A 20,282-nucleotide genomic window follows, 5' to 3' on the forward strand; every position below is an offset into this window, starting at 1 on the left:
CAAAAACGTATAATTTGGGGTAAGCAACCTGTAACACTCCACATACCACTGAACTACAATTCCCAGCAGCCCAGCTAGGCAAATGATAAAGAGATGCTACAGCGCATACATAAAAAAATATAAACATGGACACAGACCAGCAGACATCTTGTAATTAGTGCAAAAAGTTGGGGGAATGCATATCATTTAGTTTGCCAAGTTGCATATATCTCAAGAAAGAAACATATGTTTCACACTAAGATAACTAAGCTATATATATATGGTATTATGAACAACTGCTTCACACATGCTCTTCGAGATATGTGGGCTGCCTTAAATTTTAAGAAGTATTCTACAGGCATTTTGATTTTCTATAAACACCTATATTATGTTATACATAATAAGTACATATATTGTATATATTTTTAGTCTGTTAATCATGGTTAATTATGCCAGCCAGCAGAAATGTAAAATCTCAAATCTGGAAACTCAGTCTTCAAATTCTGTAACTGGGCCCTTTCTTGAGATTGGAGAATACCCATGAGGTTTCATTATGGTGGACAGCAAGCTTGCCATGCTGAACGACAGGTAGTCCTCACTTAACAACCATTCGTTCAGTGACCATTTGAAGTTATGACAGCACTGAATGAAATAGTTATAACCAGTCCTCAAAGTGATGGATGTTGCAGCGCCCCCACGTCATGTGATTAAAATTTGGGTGCTTGGCAGCCCACCTGTATTGATGACCACAGCATGTGCTTCAACTCCCTCACCTGTTTATCTCCCATTTCTGCCCTTTGACTGCCCTGCACTCTGCCATCGCTGCCACCTACCCCTGCCACCCCCCTGCTGCCCCCAGCTGACCCTCGCCATCTTCTTCCTCCCACTGCTGATGAGGCATTCCCAGCCAAGGCAGCTGCTGGCCCTTCGCGAGGCCTTTGCGATGCCCATCTATCTCACCCCCATCTCTGCCCCTTTGGCCACCCTGCACTCCACCCTTTGTGAGGCCTCTGTCAGTAGCAGAAGGAAGAAGACAGTGAAGATCAGCTGGGGGTGGCAGGGATAGGTGGCGGTGGAGTGCAGGGTGGCCAAAAGGGTAGAGATGGAGGGTGAGATAGGCGGGTGGGGGGAGCTGAAGCAGAGGTGAGTGCAGCAGGGCAAGAGAAGCGTGAAGTCCTCACCTAACGATGGCATGGTCCTCACCTAATGACCTCAACAAAGACTACCAGAACTGCCATCACCAAGTGGTATGGTCATGTGATGTTTTGCCTAACAATGCTTTGCTTACCTACAGAAATTCCAGTCCCAATTAGGGTTGTTAAGCAAGGACTACCTGTACAGCAGAACCTATTAAGAGACATCAGAAGATGAACACTATTTTTTAGAGTCTATAATCTTTTCCCCAAAAACATATTAGAAGGTAAGTATCTGCTTATAGACACAACAAGGGAACAAAGATGAGAATTGTTCAATACATAGGTCCTCAGAGAACGTAACACAAGATAAATACAGGCCTACCCTTTTTAACCAATTCTATCTCCTTGACAAGTATTCACATTCAGTGCATTTTCAAACACTGGCCTGTCACACTATATGTACAAAAGTACTGTATACTTAAATACTAAATCCCACTGAAAGGAAAGGGACATAGATTGGTAACAAAATTAGGCTGTTTTATTAATCCAAACTCTGAATTTGGGACATCATGTGTGAAAAGATGGAGGATTATCAGAAGAAATAAAAGAGGGGGGGACTACAATTTGGGATTATGAACAAATTAAGGAATCTTACCTGTAAGAAGTTATTTAACTGGTTCTTAGATTTCTCCATGAATTTCTGGTCTACAGATTTAAATGGCAATTTGCTGAGTGAAGGCAATTGAGCTTTCTTTAATGATGGAAAACACTAGGTAGGAAGAAGCAATTCCCAATTATTAATCCACTTTAATTTATAACCCTAACTAAAGCCAATAATGTACAGAATAATATGACTAGGAAGTGCTGATTTTCAGTTTCTCTGCATGTTATTTGTTAGTATAGCCATGCCTCCAGAAATAAACCTACACCAGCTCAAGACTCACACTAGCCATCACTTTGTAGAAATGGAGAAACACAATGTGTTATAAAAGAGTCTGAATATCAGACACAAAATACTCTTAATGCATGAATGTCAGCTAACTCCCTGAACACTAACACTCTAAACAAAGGTAGAAGAATATTTCCATTGTCCTACCAAATGAATCCCAGGGCTCTAAACATAACTAGCAAGTCAACAAAATTACACAGAAGACACTTCCATATCACTGCCAAGAAAACAAGATGGACATATCCACATACGTAATACCCAAGGATCAAGCTTGACTTTATTGACTTTACCTTTATCTGAATGAATATTGAATACACCAATAACTTTCAGCAATTTTAAGAATTAGGGTACAGTCAATTCTATTGATCAGGTCTATCAATTCTAACCAACAATTTAAACAGAACTAGAAGTGGGGATGCATAAGCACAATGCACCCTACAGTAAAGTCAATAGTTTCAAGTACAAAAACAAAGTCTGCCAAAGAACCAACTAGACCTCTCAAAGTAAGCAAGAGCTCGCCCCACAATATCTCTGTACCTCACTGAGTTTCCGATGCAGACTTTGAAACTCGCTGAGCTTTCGGACAACTGTCCACTCCTTCGCTTCAATCCTGCCAATCTCCTGTAATATCACTATGACAGAATAATAGGGCACTTGTTCACCATTTTCTTCAATGACCTAGGAAAATAAAGAGTTATTAAATGTTTACTTTAGAGAACATTACTTGAAAAAACTTATTTACTAATACGTTCATATTTTCATAAGAATCTCTGGGGTGCATTTTAATTGTTGCACATAACTGATTTTGTAGCAGGCTTATTTCCATGTTTGAAAAATAAATACAGAAAATTCAAGCTATCATTTGAAGGTAAGAAGTAAATATACAGGTAGTCCTCGCTTAACTACCATTCACCTAACGACTGTTCGAAGTTACAATGGCACTAAAAAGCTACTTATGACTGGTCCTTGGACTTACAACTGTTGCAACATCCCGTCATGTGATTGCAATACGGGCGCTCGGCAACCAGCTCGCACTTAGAACAGTTGCAGTGTCCCGTGGTGATGTGATCACCTTTTGCAACCTTCCCAGCCAGTTTCCGGCAAACAAAATCAATGGGGAACCATGTGATTCACTTAACGACCATGTGATTCACTTAATGACCATGTGATTCACTTAACAACCACCATAAAAATGTTGGAAAATCGGATGTGGGTCATGTGGTGCTTCACTTAACAACCACCCTGCTTAATGACAAATTTTCCAGTCCCTATTGAATCATTCAGGCAGCAATGCTTGTGTTACTTTTTCAGAAGCTGCTTCAGCTGTCTCTATGTGTATGCACACACAGCCAAATGCCTGTGATAAGCAGTGCCTCTGCATCCAGACACGGCTGGAGCAGTGCAGCCATGAAATCCTGGGAAAAATTGCAACCACATTATTGTTCAAAGAGAGGTAATTTGGACATATTTCTACATACTGCAAAACGCCTCTTTCTAAGAATATGCACAGCCCTGAAGAGCATGCTACAAAATGCACACCTTATCTAAAACAATACATATTTCCAATTACTAAAAGCCTGTTTTCTTGATTCTAGAAACTTAGAATTTAATTCCAGGAAGTACATTAACATTCACAATGAATTCAAATGCAGGCTTGATGGATCCTGGTGGAATATTTATTGCTCTCTCAAGACCTGCCAACTTTGTTCTGTTTTGTTCTTTGAAAAATGGACTCAACCAATGGCAGTTGGTTTCCCCTGAGATCCAGGTGGCTCCCACCCCACTGAGGAGGGCCTTGAAGACTTTAGCCTGGCCTGGGTGGTTGAAGCCCTTTCTGAGTAGAGAGAGAGAGAGAGAGAGAGAGAGACTGTGTGTGTGTGTGTGTTGTTGGTTTTGCTATCTTTTTGTTCCTTTGTCTTTATTGTTATATTGTTATTTTTTCTGTGTTTTTGCCTTGTGAATCACCCAAGGTCACTGGAAGTCAGGCAGTGTACAAATTTAATAAATCATCAATATCATTATCGTCATGCACTGGTTCATACCGAACTCAGTATAAAACCTACCTCGGTGTGTCAGCCCATTTACCCTGATCATGCTACAAGGGGAAGAGGCATCCTATGGACTGGCCATTCTTACAGTACTGCTCAGTTTGGGCTGTTTTAATAACAAGAGTCAGCCTGGTTTGGAAACAGAACAGCTTGGCTGGGAGTGGGTAAAGAAATGCAATCTTGTTAGCACTCAGTGGTGCTGTTTTTGCTCTCTGTCTCTCATTTCATACAACTCAAGAAGCAAAATACATATTCTATGGAAGACTCCATGTGCCTATTTTCAGTAACCTTTCCCAAAGCCTTAACAATAAAAGAGTAGAACAGTGTAGCTTCATCTACCTTGATGACATCACAGTATGAGCGCTAGACATCTCCATGGCTCGCTATTTCAAAATAATGAAAAAAAATACCCTAGAGACCTCTGAAGTAAACATTTGACTAGCAAGATCCCATTCACTTAACCAAAAAAAACCCCCAAAACAGATGAGAGATAGAACATGCCATACCTCTCCAGTATTAATGAAGGCTTTCCACATGCCAAGATTTTCACACCACCAGTCTGTTCTTTCAATATGTAATTGAAGGTCACTGTGTTCTCGCTCCATCAGACTGATTTCATCTTTCAATTTAGAAACAATCTTCCAGGGGAAAAATATGGTTGTTCTCATAGGTTATTGTATTCTTTAGGTAGCAGCAACAAGATTTACTGAAAGCACTCAATTTTTTCTCCATCTATAAGACTTTAACTTGATCTAATAGCTGTGCTAGTTAAAGTTTAACTATAATTTAGAAATCCTAACTTTATTAGATCTTGATGATAAATTATGGATTACAGTGAATTTGGCAAAAAAGAGGGTGAGGTGGTCACTACAAAAACATTTTTAAATGATAGTGTTAATTTTAAAATAAACAGTGATTTAAGGTACTGTCTAGGGATAATTCTATTAGACTTCATAGAAATAGTGAGAATGGCTACACAGCCAATCAATTGTGACAGCCAAAAGAACGCATGCCTGCTACCTAATGTAATAAAATATGCAGAGAGCTCTAATATAACTGTACACAGATGAATTTTGTGTACAGCCAAAAAGCTATCATGGAGTTAAATGCGCATTTTAAGACATAAGCATCAGACAGATATATGAATACTGGCTTGGTTCCAATTGGAGAGGCTGATTTAGAGTATCAGTGTTAAGCAAATCACTAGCAGACCTAGGACAGTGTGTGGCCTAGTTCGCATCAAGTCAGGATTTATTTAGCTTAAATTGTGTTTTTTAACATCTCTGTACACCATAGTTTATTTAAAGTAGTGCTTGTCGACCTCAGCAACTGGACTGGAAAATGTGTGGGCTTCAACTCCCAGAATTCCCCAGCCAGCATACTGAAGCCCACACAACTTAAAGTTGCTGAGATTGAGAAACACTGATTTAAGGCAACAAATCACTGTACAGTACATCCAGGGACTGAAACTTGTTTATGACCCCAGAGTGCTTTAACCTAATTTATTCCTGGTTTGTTTTTCTGTTCCAAGCCTATCTCCAGCAAGGGAGCATGCCAAACCAGCTAATATGTGGAGAGAAATTAACAAGAAATTGGCCAAACAAGCTCTCAAACAATGTACCAGGCTTAGAGTTAGGCGTGAAGGCAGCTGATGTTACTAATGGCTTTTCTGGGAGGTATGCTATTTCTCATCTCCAGAGTAAGAGACAACATGACGAGAGTGAAGGAGAGAACACGCATATGTACTCCGTAGGCTTTAATCTTCTCTCTCTTTTATCCAGTGCAGAACAGAACCAAGCAGCAAATAATGAAGCTTGGCTATGTGACATAAACAAAAGCCTGGGATCCTCATGTTCCAAAGCTATTTCCCAGCTTGGCCTTTGAAAAACGGGATCCTAGCTCCTGAAGCTTTGGACACACAGTGTTCCCAGGCTCAGCCACTGGTATTTCTATAAGAGGAGTTCAGGGCTAGGACTCAAGATTTGGAGAACGTTCAGTGTTAAACAGACACAAATGTAGAAATGATCACTGCACCTGCATGGGGCAATACTGACACTGAATGGATTACCCACACATGTTTTAAGGGCTTTACAAAGGTAGTGATATATCATCAGTGGCAAATAAGGGCAATAACACTTACATTGACTTTTAAAGGAAAGACCTCTTAAGCAAAACTACTCATTATTCTAAAGTCAATTGACTGATATGCTTAAAAATAAGAAAGCTACCTACCTTTTTGTCAGGTTTTGGTGAACTACAGAGAGAATTTAGAGCTTGTCTCTTATATTCAAGTCTGTCATTTAATTGGCGTAGCTTATTTACAGCATAACTGGCCTGTTCATTAATTTCTGAGCTTCCTTCATCAATAACTTCTTCACAAACTTGTCTCTAGGACAGATGGAATTCATTATCAAGTGATGCAGATCACTAAAAAGAGTGTCATGATTGCCCAGCTTATTATTATGCACAGAATAGCAAGTGCAAGCTAATAATGAAGAATGTGAAACTAAAATGAGATCTAGATTTAAATCTCTTTGATTTGATGAAAGTGTGCCAGTTTAGGCAAGTTTCTTGGCAAGACATGATTAGTTTCTGAGAACAATGAAAATGTTAGTAAATAAAAATACCTGTAATATTTACAAAATTATTCATCAACATTCTTTTGACGTTCACAGATGAAAAACATATTTAGGATATACAGCCTTGCAACTGCATATAACAAGTCCTTTGCTATAACTTTGCTTATGTTTCTCCTCAACTACAGAAGCCCTTGGCAGAGGGAATCAAAGCATCTTCACCACATGTGTCCTAAAATTTTAGTTCTCACTTTAAAAAAATCAGTAGAAATGCCTTTGTTTTCAAAATGCTGTAGTACACTCAAATGTTTTATATATTATATTCCTACATCTTCTAATACCTTAACGCAAGTAACAAGTTGATTCATAGAAATACAATAATGGAATACTCAAGAGGACAAGGGAAGTAATATTTGCTCATTCTATTCTCATTTTGGAACATGGCTTTTAAAATCTGGAGCTAATACTGCTTCTAATTATGATAAATGTATATGCCAATGAATACTTGACTGGGAGACTTACTGGGGACATACTACATGAACATTCTACCTGGGCTAATGCAAGTGGTAATGATAGGGCAGTTGGGGACAGGGCTACCAAATTAATCATAACTGAGAGCATCAAGAAGATAAGAAAATTTGTTTTATTTATTTATATAACTTATAGGCGGCCTGACACCAAATGAGTCTGGCAGCTCACAATTACAAATAAAAAAAAAAAATACAAAGCACAAAAAAGAATCATGAATGGCCCCAGAAACAATATATAAAGAAAGAAAACAGGGCATCCCCCTGTGGAGTGCATTACGGTAACCCATTTGTGAGGTGACTAGGGCACGAGTGATGGTCTGAAGAGCCTCCTGGTCAAACAAAGGTCACAGCTGTCACACTAAGTATATTTGTACAAAAGCCATTTTGGTCACAGCTGCCACCTGCTGAATGTGCACTAGTCTTGAACGGGGAAGTGCAACCCCATCCAAGACCAAAGAGGGAAGATCTCCAGAGACAGAGGCCACAAATATCTGCAGCCACTCAGTCTTGTCAGATTGAGCCAGAGTCTGCTCCTCCCCATCCAGACCTGTACAGCTTCCAGACACTGGGACAGCACTTGGTTGAGACAGAATCAAGACATATAGTTGGGTATCATCAGTATACTGAAAATACATGACCCTGAACCAACAGATGACCTCACCCAGCAGTTTAAATGGAGCGGGTAAGAGCATCAGGCCCTGCGGCACCCAACAAGTGAGGGGCCTTTGGCTCAATTTTCCTCCTGTTAACCCTGACTGAAACTGGCCACAAGAAAGGAGGAGGACCACCGCAAAATGGTGCCCCCCATTCCCAAACCTCACAGCCAGTCCAGAAGGATACTGTGATTGACCGTAGTGCAAGAAAGGGCATACTACCCCCATCTTGGCTATACCACAGGTCATCAAAACACATGACCAATACTGTCTCCATACTGTCTCAGCCTGAAACCCAACTGAAATGGGTCCAGATAATCTGTCTGCTCTGGGATGCTCTGGAGCTGAAACCTAACCCCCTTCTCAACAAACTTTCCTATAAAGGGAGGATTGGAGATTGGATGGAAATTGTCCAGAATTGTTGGATCTAATGATGGCCTCTTCAGGAGAGAGTGTACCACAGCATCCTTCAAGGTTGCAGAGACAATCCCCTCCATGCAGATATCACTGCATGGACCCAATGGCAGGTCACCTCTCAGGAGGCCTTGATCAACCAGAGGGGACCTGGATCTAACAAATGGGTAGTTGAGCTCACAGTCTGGAGGACCCTACCCACTTGTTCAGAAGTCACAGGCACAAACTCACTCCAGATAACTCTATAAAATTCTACCCCAAGCACCTCCACTGGAACTGTCCAGTTGGAGGTCAACTCCAAGTGAATCTGAGCCACTTTATCTACCAAATAGCAAGAATAATCCTCACAATAGCCCAAAAAATGTTCCTGTGACTCATCCCTCTCCAGCAGAGAACAAGTCACCTTAAACAGGGCCATTGAAGACTAATGTATCATATTTTATTTTAAAAAGGAAATTTCTAGGAAAAAAGTTAAGGGCTTAGTTAAAAAGAAACTCTGAGCTATCTTAAGGAAACAGGTATTTCTAAAGCCAACGCAACAGAAAAGTTCAGCTAGAATGCATGCCAACATTTACAAAGGTACAAATAGACAGGAAACTAGAATGATGAACAGCCAAAAAAGCTATAAAAAGACAGCCTTATAAAGAAATTCAAAATCTTGTCCAAGTGAAGAAAATAAGACAGACTTCAGAATAGATAATTATTTATCTATTATCTATTTTTAGAAAAGAATAAATATGGTTTAAATACACCAGAAGTGAATCAACCAGAACTGTTTTTATATTGCATTGTTATTGTAATTTCTTTTATTGTTATGAGCCACCCGGAGTTGTTGAGAGTCGGGTGGCATACAATTTTAAATAATAGTAGCAATAATAATATTATCATCATCATCATCTCTTGGGAGACAAACTCTCCCAAGCATGGTTCTTCCAGGAATGTCCTGATTTGTTTTGTTTAAAACTTTCTTCCTCAAAGAGTAGGGGAAGGTGTAAGAGAATCACCTATCTGTGGATTTCATACTATCTGATAGAGAAAACAGTTTCTAAGAATTAAGTATAAATACAGGAACATTGGAGGAATGTGACCATTTAAAGTTTTTGACCTTAAAGAAAGTTAAAGTAGAACATAGCCAAACACATATCTTGGTCTTGAAGAAAGCAGATGTTAGTAATCTCACATCAATTACAGGAAAGGTTCTAAGACAGGAAAAGGTAACTGGAAAAAGAATCCAAGGTGTGTGAGAGTTCCTGAAAAAGGAGATATCAATAAAGGAAAGAGGTAACTGGACAAAGAAAGAAAAAAACAGAGAAAGGTATCTGTAGGCATAACTCACCACATCATCTTTGTCATCTGATGCCATTTGGATAGGATTTCTCTCTTCTTTTTTGATCAGCCTCTCATATAAATCACTGACAATGAATGATGGATAGTACCTGTCCTTTAGTGTTTCATAAACATCAGCCTGAATTTTGTAGAACACTTCAATGCCCTTGTTACCCACAAGGCTCTGCTGTATCTCTTTGTATAGTAATTTTTCCACAGGAATTTCTCTGCTTTCCACAAAAAAATCCTGATAGATTTGACTCACAAGTTGAGGTATTTCAGCCTGAGAAGGAAGAAGGACATCCATAATCATCAGCAATTGTTAAATGTTTGAGCCAGCTGATGACCATAATAAAGATTGATTTGATTTGACAATTTAACATTATTCTGATCATTCCTCCTCCAGCCCAACCTCCAAAACACAGCTATGCTGCTCCATGAGGAAAAAATAATCCACAGCTGAAGACCTTCATTAGATACAATCAGAATGAAAGAGCAGAGACTCGAAATTTTGGAGAAAAGGTTCTCCAAAACTTTTCATTGCATGAGGATGGTCAAGAAGCAGGGCATAATGAAAGAAACCAAAGTACATGCTATCACTACTGCCTGACATGAAGAACAGAACTTGAAAACTTTCACACTTTTTGTTTGCTTTTCAAATTGAATATTCTTAGCTGCTTTGATGACTGCCAGCTACTAATTCTGGAGTTAATTACCCTAATTCAATTCTTTGAAGAAAGAGTTCCAATTTAATATACTTGTATGGTTGTAGATTTGGTGGTTTGAGTGTTCTTCACCAACCTGTGTCCTCAAATAATGCAGTACCTCTAAAGGGCACAACATGGGAAAAAATTACATACAGTGTTGAATTCTATATTCAAATCACTGTCTCTTAGCCCAACCAATCTTACAAAATTATTGTAAGAAGTAGGAACCAAGGTGGAGGGAATATCACATATAAATTTAATAGAAATCAAATTCATAGCAAAATGTATGAATAAACAACACCAAAAAGATTACAAGTATGATATACTAGACAGTTCATAAAACAAATAATCAAATTTTCCACTGAAAAATTGATACCCGACTTCAAATATGGTGGACTGTTCTATTTTAATTTCAAAATAAAAAAAACCATAACTTTCCTGTTGTTACTTTTGAAAAATTGGATGGATGTCAGACATTCACAGCAGGCTGCATAGGAAGGAAATATATTAACAGCCTTCCTCAACCAGCCACAGCCCAGATATGCTAACAAGCTGGCCGAGGTGCAATATGGTCAATTCAGATTAAACAGCAAAAGAAGAATCATGAAACACAACTCAATTCTCCATTTCAGAATTAAAATGTATCAAGGAACAAAGAAAGTGTAGATATAAAATTCTGGACTTGAATTCCAGCTCCATTATGACCCTGGGAAAAGCATCTGTGATTCAACCAATCAAATATTACAGCTTAGGTTTTCAGTATCTCAATTTCTCAATTTTCTCTTCTTTTCACAAGAGAAATGAGTCTGGGATCTGCCCCCAGCATCATCCCACCAAAGAAATTATTTATGAACTAAAGCAACTGCCATTTATGAGATGCATTAAAAAAAAACCCTAAAGGGCCTTTTCCCACTTGCACTTAAACATGGCACCAACATGCTCTGGCACCACTGTTTTTCTGCCATGTCCCCACACTGTTGCCTTAATACAGCCCATGAGTGGGACCCCTAAAGTTGTTCTCAGCTGGGGTCGTAGTGTTTTCCCTCTTATTCCAGCCAATCCAAGGGCAGCCCCAAGGGGCATGTAATCTGCTAGGTCATCTGTCACCCATTTGCTTCAAGAGAAGTCATTGTAGGGAATTGAAACAAGGCAACAGAGACAGGACAGAGATTGGCAATGAGGACAGCAACATTTCATGCCTGTATTGTTTTTTGCCAACTCAAACATAGCACACATTCAGCAATGGGAAAAGTCTGTAAGTATTTTGGTGCAGCTTTGATTTACAAGTTAAATTTTGTCACAAGAAAGACTAATTTTCAGTAACAACACTTGGCATACTTATTCATGTACCTTGTTAGCACTCTTCAAGTATTCTACAGATTCCCAATAGCTGATCAGAACCCTCTTATCCATTCTTTCCATGTATATTTGAAAGTGTTCTCTGTAGGATGGGTTACATAATATATCTTCAAACTGAAGTATCTGGGAGGTAGGAATGAGTAACATTATGACAATTAACTATTATATAACAAAGCCAACTGGTTATAATCTCTGTTAAGTGCAATGAGTCCACAGCATGACATTACTTACTTAAGGCTGCAATGAGCAGTAAAGGACTTGTTGAAGATCCTGAAAGCATGTTTTTGTGCCTCATGGACTTTATAATACCCTATAATCTCAGCATTCTTCTAAAAACATCCTATGCTCTTAGAACAGAAAAACATTCCCCACAATCCACAAGAGCTCTTTACAGTGCATGCGAGAATCTGCTTATGCCAACAGGTTCCCGTCCTTTTGCATAGTAGCGCTCATATAGTATAAGTGGTTGCATTTCAGTTTTTTTTCCAATTTTAGTAAGAAGTTTACAGCAATAGGAAGTTCCATTCAGAAAATGGGGAGATGATACAGAAGCTCCCCGTACAGTGCCATCGAGAAGTGTCAAAGATTGCACTCATAATTAACAAGGGCTAGTTGTATCTTTCTCAAATTAGATATTCTGCAAAAACAATGCACATTTTTGATGCAGTATCTCTTAGACTATGTACTATTAGTTATGACATGATCATAAGCCTAATGTCCTTCAGGATATGAATTTCTATTTTCTTTGTGTATTAAAATGTGTAATGCAATCACCCATACAGCAATTTTATCCATTTATTCAAGTTTGATAATATAAGACACAGCATGCAGAGTATCTCCATTCTTTTTGATGTTGCAGATGGTGCTACATGGACAATGTGGCACAAACTGCACTACTATCAACGTGGCACTTTTTGCCACATTTCTCCATAAGTGTCACTGAATTTGTTAAGACCTGTTAGCTAGCAAATGAAATTTGACAGGACTCTAGAAACATGTGAAAGGGACACTATGCTCTTTCACTATGGTATGAGTGAATTACTCTTTAAAGCATTAAAGCAGCCATGTCCTCTGGAAGGCTTGCACAGTTGCCTTGAACATGCTATGTATGATTGACATTTCTTGAGTTGTGCAGGGCACAGAACCCTTCCCCAAAGAAGAGAAGGTAGCAATGGCCTTACCCAAAAAGGGGCTGTAGGGGTACAAAACATGCCTTTAGAATTTGGTATGTGCATTTTTTACTCTGTAGAGTTTCCTATAGAGAGCCAGTCTGGGGTAATGGTTAAGGCACCAGGCTAGAAACCAGGAGACAGTGAGTTCTAGTCCCACCTTGGGCACAAAGTCAGTGGGGTGACCTTGGGCCAGTCACTCTCTTTCAGCCCTAGGAAGGAGGCAATGGTAAAGTACTTCTGAAAAATTTTGCCAAGAAAACTGCAGGGACTAGTCCAGACAGTCAACAGGAGTCATCATTGACTCGAAGGCACCAAAAAAAACAAAGTTTCCTATATTCCCCCCACCCCCCACCCCATGCTGCCAAGCACTGGGAAGCAATAAAACCTCCCAATGTGTTTTCAAAGACAATGTGAACTCTGGAAGATTCTTCCATCCTTTCCCCAGTCTTGAAAAATGGAATGTAATATCACATCTTGCTAATTACAAGGCATCTTTAGACAAAAATTCTTGGGTGAATGCACTGGGCTCTGTAAGAAGCTATGAAATTCAATGTAACATCACTATTAATACCCAAAGAAAGAATAATCAGTGGCAATAAAAATTTGCAAACCATTGTCTATAAACTAAAAGATCTGTTTCAGTCTCCAGAAGTTAGAACCAAAGGGCTTTCTCTTCTAGCAAATTATCTATGAGCCACAACACACAGCTGTGCAACTTTCTTCAGGCAGAGAGCTTGGCCTCTAAACAACATGCCGGATACTACATTCCAACAAACTGGTGGGACCAGGACAAAAATTAAATCTGATTTAATTAAAGATAATTTAATTAGCTGAATACACCTAATACAATAATTATTTAATTTTTTTTTTCTCTTACCACATTAAGAATTAAAGATCAGCTGCTTAAGAGAAGCTCTGTGGGAAGGAGTGGATGAGGCCCTGGGCTCAGGCAGTTACAATAAACTTCCTTTAATTAACCAGAAATTACATTCCCTGAGCTATCTTAGTCTTTTGTTAGAGTTTGTTTCTTAGACTGTAACTGCCTTGGATTGTGAACATAACATGAACAGTCTTTGAATAGTAAATAATTAACCTGAATTACTAGCATTTTTTGCCCTCAGCTGAGGGCTGTTTTTGCACCTCTGAGTCTCTTAATTTTTAGGTTTAATTTTAAAAACTGATTCTAGAACCTTGGCTTGGGTGTCCCATTTCCATATTCCCCTTTCAAACAGACTACATGGCAGAGCAATGACTTTTCTCCCCACCACTCTTTTTGGATCTTTTTTTCCCAAAGGTAATAATCTTCCATGCTTTAGATGTAACATAAAGAAGGAAATGTAGCACCATTTCTCTTTCTCTGTTTCCTTCAAGTTCTTCAAATGCCATTTCTCCCATCTATTTTGCCTCCTTTACTGATTTATATTCAGTTGTCAAGTCGTGTCTGACTCTTTGTGACCCCATGAACCATATCACGCCAGGCCTTCCTGTCCTTCACTGCCTCCCGGAGTTTGCTCAATTTATATAGCAGCCCCCAGACAAGGCTGTTCTTTTGCAACTTCTGACTGCTTCCACCAATACTTTTCATTCCCCCAGAACAAAATCAGTGAGGAAAAAACAGAACAGCTTCTGGACAGAAAAAGGATCCTTTGTTGTTCTCCAGAGAACCTTAGGCAGGTCTTTTATTCTGTACTTCCATGCATTTCAGAAAACATACTAGTTCTGGGCCAGCTCTACTGGACACAGTAACATGTTCACTGAAGAACAGTCATAGCAAAAATGTTCAGAAATGGCTTAATTTCTGAATACAGGAAAGTTGTTTGTAGACACACAAACCCTTTCTGATTTTTTTAAACAATGCATGAGCCGTAGCAATACAATCTTTTCTCACAAATACATGCCACAGCATTTTTCAGTAGTAGTTGCATCCCTAGTAGAGAGTGGAGTAAGGCTGGTTAAGAAAAAACTGTAATGCTGACTCCCCCCATCAGTCCAAGCACTTCCAACATTGTTGAGCATTGTAAGGAGGAGGCACATTATAGTCACTACTTAGCTACTAAAATTAAAATCAAAATAATCTGCACTGAGGCAACTCATTCATTCCCCCCACCCTCATGTGTCTCACACCCACCCTACCCCAAACAAAGCTCTCTTACCTTCTGGCTCTGAGGACCATCACTATCCTCAAAAATACCATCTTCTGGTTGATCATAAGCAGGGCCTCCCAGAAGTCGTATGCGCTTTTCACATTGTTTTTTTGCTACAGTTAGCTGATTGATATACCTTTTCATATTTCTGGCCCTCAGATGATCTGCTTTCATTGCAGCAGTCTCTTTAACCTTGTTCTCTGTAACAGAAAATTAAATGTCTGAACTTAAAAAAAAAGTTAATATAGAATGAACTTTGATCCATATAGCAGTTACACCTCCCTAAAACCACAGTATGTGGAATTTTGAATGTCTCACAGTATGAAATGCATGTTGAAAATATTAAATACTGTAGTCCAGCCATAAAAGGCTACATAGGTATTTGTTCCCTAAAAGAGGCCAAATATAGTTATTTAACTCACTTAGCTGATTTAATTCTATATTCTGGGTTGAGTAAAACTTCCTCAGATTAGGGAATGCAATGTCAACAATCCAAAAGATTTGATTTGAAATAGTCATCAGGTTAGTTAGTAAGAATTGCCTCCAGTTAAGTAGGCAGAAAAGGTTTGCAAGAGTTCTTTTTTTTTTTTTTTTTACTTTTTGACCTTAATAAAATCCAAATTATGTAAGCTAGCTAGGAAAGACAGTACTTTTATCAACATCACAGCAATGTATTGCTCATAAAAGTACATATGCAAATGTATATAATCAACCATTCATCTTCCTATATTTGGTGTAGCCCTTGTGCTCCCAAATGAAACTTCTTTCTTTAGCAATAACTAATTTCCCTATAATTTTCCCTTTAAAAAAACGCAAAACACTTTTTAACATGTTGGTGGAAAGGAAAGAAAAGCTAACAGGAAAAAAAAAAACAAGCTTTCCATTGTATACACAATGAACACTGAAATAAAGAAGGCTGCCTCTACAAATAGATTATCTTTGACTGAAAATGATGCTTCCATAGCAACAATTCAAAATAGCTGAGGGAATCTGCTGTATCTCAGGCCAGTCTGAACCTGAATATTAAAAAAAAATCAGACACGTAGCTTATTCACATAATCATATATAATCACCCTATATCAAACTAAAGGGTGGATTTTACATTTATCAGCAAATAGCAATCCTGCTGCATGCAAACATGCCTAAAATGATTAATCCTGTCAGATGAAAATATATCTAACTTGAACTTCTATTTTAGTTTGGCTGTTGCAAACTTTGAAACTGAGATGAAAGGAGGGCAAAAGGCAGAACTGTTCATTCAAAATCCTTTGTATATATCAGGTTTGAGTCCACTCAACAATTCCTGTTAATTCAAACAGCTCAAGAAGATATTTTCAGAACAATCAGAATACACACCTGATCTATCATAAGATACATTACACTGAGAAGCCAAACATCATTCTTAAGAGTGACTGTCAAGGTTTATTAAACTGCCTTCAAAATGTTAATAAAGTATAACATCATACATATCTTGAAAACTCCTTTTTCAAATTCTGGTTTCCCTCCAAACAATTCAGCGATAGTTCCTGGCGAGAACCAGAACAAAAAATTGCAGACTAGCCATTATCCTCTTCCCACAGCACAGCACAAACTAATGCAAAATACTGATTACATAGCAGTCAATTAAAATTCATTCTTTACCTAGAATACAAACTCTTAGGTCATACCACAACATTATTGCTACCTACAGTACTTAGCACTGATTGGCAAGTACTAAGTCTTAGGCGCATAAACTTAGAACCTAGTTTATGAACTAGGTTCATAAACATAAATTAAAGAAAATTCCTCTTTATGCTTACAGTGATACCTCATGGTTACCCATCATGATGACGGATTATTAGAACATCTATACCAAAATCAGTGATTTAGATCTGAATTATCTATGGGCTCAGCCATTCCATTATATGCGTGCATCTTAGAAGTGTGAACCCTGGATTAAAAATTACAAAAAAGTTAAATTCACCAGGCTAAATACCCCTGAAGCAGATAATCTTCAAGTTAATCTTCTAAAACAGTGTTTCTCAATCTCAGAGTCTTTAAGCCGTGTGGACTTCAGTGCTGGCTGGGGAATTCTGGGTGCTGAAATCCACACAGCTTAAAGGCTCTGGGATTGAGAAACACTGTTCTAAGACATCCAAGCATTTCAGCAACAAGGTCTGCAGCCTCTGCAATTCCATTCCATTGTTCATTTCATCTATTCTTTTCAGCAAATATAAGAGAACCCCTGTCCCAATTTACAGGTAATCATTTGGGAAGAAAACCTCGTCTTCCTATTGGGTCATTATGAAACTCTATTCCTTTCTCCGAAGAAATAGCAGACTTCTTTGTTCTTTCTGCTGGAAGGGTGCTTTGGATATTCAGAAACCAGGGGCTGGCTGAACCAGAGAGGATCCATGGCTGAACAAAACATAACCTTTTTGCAGGCTTCTCCAGCAAATTATGTTTTCTAGTGACCACAATGGCTAATGAACTTCATAAAGTATAAAACAAATGCTCAGTCTAACAAAGTACATACAATCGTTGAAAATCTGTGTTCATTTACAATGTGTACCTTTAATTAGTTGTAGTGAAACTGAGAAATGTATTAAAGAGGCAACTGTATTCAAGCCTTGAGTCAATAAACTTATGCAATTGTTGTACTTTGCACTATCGTCTTTTGTGGTGATTGTGCCCACCAGGCACAAACAACATGAAAAGGGCAAAATAAATTCTTTGCCCTCCCAACCCCACTATCCCCAAGACTCTATGTTTTCATTTTTGGCTGTCTGAGCTGGTGATTGTGAATGATCAGATTTTCATTATAGGTCAGATTCAATCTGAGTGAAAACCAAGGATTGGTGGGGATTCAGTTGAATCCTTTCCCAATGCATTCGTGGAGATTTTCAGCATAAAACATTGCAGTGAAACTGTTAGGAGCAATAGTTCCAATATCAATTTCCTTCCCCTTCTAAGCTTTATATTAAAGTGGAAAACACCAGAGCAGAGCATTCTTCTCAGCATGGTGACATCTGATTCATTGATGAAATGCATGAGAGATCTCCCAACCTGTCATCCTGATTTTATTTCGCTCAATATTCCATTTTCCCCACCAGCTTTTTGAAGGTTCTTTGGGGAAATCACACCTTCCATGAAGTGTGCTTTAATCTAAAGGTAAACACCAACAGAAGTGTTTTAGGCCTTAGCTGCATGGATGGGCCAGGGGAAAGAGACTGTTCCTTGTCCTTAAGAGGGTTTGGGCAGCATGATTTCTTTTGAATCCCCTGGAGGTTTAGGATACAGATAACAGAGGAACAAAATAAATAGGGAAGAAAAGAAAACTCAGCACAATCATGGCTAGAGAAGAAATGAAAAATGAAGAGCTGCTGGGAAGCTGATTGCTGCACTCCTAGCTCTCCTGAGGGGAATGCTTGGCAGGCAGGAAAGTATTGATTTTATTTCTGAAGTGGCTTCAAAAGTACAGGAACCAAGATGTAAATCTGTCTATGAACATAAGCATTATTTTTAATTTTAAAATTCCATTTCTGTGCAGGTTGGAAGTCCACAGATAATTAACAACCTTTAAGAAATGGCAGCTTTGGGAGCCCACAACTGTATTGTTACAGGTTGTTGAGGAACATAAGATTTCTTTCTTTCTAACATTTCTTACCTATCTTACACTTAAAGTGCTATGTGTTTGCAGACTTGTTTTAAATACAGTAAATCCTGCACAGTGTCCCTTCAATGTGTCTAATAAGCAGCAACTGTTTTTGAAGTAATGGTGCAGTATCCAAAATGGAGCACAGATCTCACCTAGACACAGCCTTTAAAGGCATGACTAATATCCTATGTAGTTTAACCATAACTATAGTAAGTTGATTAGAAAAGGCTGGAATGTCTTAATAAGGTAAAATCAACTTCAAATTGACTGCTGGTGATTGTATGATATGTCTACACAGTTTTTTGGGTGCAATGTAGAAGTGCTTGTCCCTGTCATCTTCCAGAATGTGATTCCCGTTCTATCCCACAGACCTGATATTTCCATGAAGGTCGTCCATGCAAGTACTAACTAAGCCTGATCATCCTTCTTAGACTCTGAGCTGAGACAAGGTCAACCTGGTGCTGTCACCTGTTTATACAGGAAGGCACAGTATCTCCCTTAGTGGTGGTTAAACACTACATTGTCCTAAGGGTACCAGTAGTGAAGGTTCAGCAGGGTTAATTCTTAACCAGAATTTGAAATTACTTTGGTTTTAAAAACCCTTATTAGGAGGAAATGCAGGTTAGATTTCTGTTTAAGCCAGGGCAAATGTACAATGTTACTAAAGAATAGAGGGGATGTCTCAGCCTTGCGAGGTTGTCCAGACACGAAGCACATCCAGAAGTACTAACTTTAAATTTATTGTAAGTTTACATGAACAGAATCTTGCAAATCTAAAAGTACATCTCTCCCCCCTCACCTTTACAGTTCAAGAAACTAGGGAGGGTCTCTTCTGAGACATTTGCCATGCTCCCATTTCTTCTACGGACTAAGCTGCCATTTGTCTGATTGTTGTCTACTCTGAGACTCTTCCTCCTGTCTCCTAAGGTTATTCCCACATATTATTACAGGATGCTACAAAAAGGGGAGGGGGAATGCCAATTAACAATTAACTTTTAACCACATTATGAAATCAAGTGACTAGCGACATTAGCTCAGTATTAATTAATCCATGGAAATCATGTGCCAACATTTTTAAAAAGGAACGACTTCTTGATTATTATCAACTCTCTGGAAAATAGATGCTGTCCTTCCTTAAATTTCTCTCAAAGAAATGAGTAAATCAATATTATTAATTACAGAGATCCGCAAAAAATCAGGAGCCTAGTGGCACCTTTACCATCTAACAAATTTTATTAAAAGTCATAAACTTTCATGAGCTGCAGCCTTTTAACTTATGCCTTTTAATAAAATGTGTTAGTCAGACAAAGCGCTGCCAGACTCCTGATTTGGTTCTCCTCCAAATGAGAACTATCAAATACAAAATATTTCATGATCAAAACATCCTGACCTCAGCTGTTCCAACTTTTCCAGAAATGTTCCAACAACAGAATGACCTACCTCAGCCTTACCAGCCTATTTTGCTAAAATCGGAACAGGCTATTTGTATGTCAGAACACTTCTGGTAGGATTGGAACAGCTCATTCCAAAATCAAATTAATTCTCTTTCCATTTCCCCCTTCCAGCTTAGGTTAAAACCAATGAAATACTTAATAGGTTTGTTCTACAAGAGCATGGTACAACTTTACAAAATAGGGGATATTCAATGCTAT

The 20,282-nt window shown here is 38.6% G+C and overlaps 2 protein-coding genes across 5 annotated transcripts in view; one reads left to right on the forward strand and one right to left on the reverse strand.

Moving 5' to 3' along the window:
• The window catches only part of LRP2BP (LRP2 binding protein), a 73,481-nt gene that overhangs the window by 41,537 nt on the left and 11,662 nt on the right, over positions 1 to 20,282 (forward strand). The gene's annotated exons all lie outside the window — the stretch shown is intronic.
• SNX25 (sorting nexin 25) overlaps positions 1 to 20,282 on the reverse strand; it is a 63,762-nt gene that overhangs the window by 13,667 nt on the left and 29,813 nt on the right. For all 4 annotated transcript variants that reach the window (XR_015794264.1, XM_088131607.1, XM_025163741.2 and 1 more), the window contains exons 7-13: positions 15,003 to 15,193; positions 11,669 to 11,800; positions 9,622 to 9,894; positions 6,345 to 6,500; positions 4,619 to 4,750; positions 2,602 to 2,742; positions 1,771 to 1,884 (exon numbers count right to left, since the gene is read on the reverse strand). Coding sequence is in view for 3 of the 4 variants with exons in the window: in XM_088131607.1 (XP_087987733.1) it covers positions 1,771 to 1,884; positions 2,602 to 2,742; positions 4,619 to 4,750; positions 6,345 to 6,500; positions 9,622 to 9,894; positions 11,669 to 11,800; positions 15,003 to 15,193 (1,139 nt within the window). In the remaining variant the exon portion in view is untranslated. The remainder of the gene's footprint in view (positions 1 to 1,770; positions 1,885 to 2,601; positions 2,743 to 4,618; positions 4,751 to 6,344; positions 6,501 to 9,621; positions 9,895 to 11,668; positions 11,801 to 15,002; positions 15,194 to 20,282) is intronic.

This window comes from Python bivittatus, unplaced genomic scaffold (genome assembly GCF_059951505.1).
Source record: "Python bivittatus isolate LINGU-HERP-01145 unplaced genomic scaffold, Pbiv_v1 ctg000070_np1212, whole genome shotgun sequence".
NCBI classification, from domain to species: Eukaryota; Metazoa; Chordata; class Lepidosauria; order Squamata; family Pythonidae; genus Python; species Python bivittatus.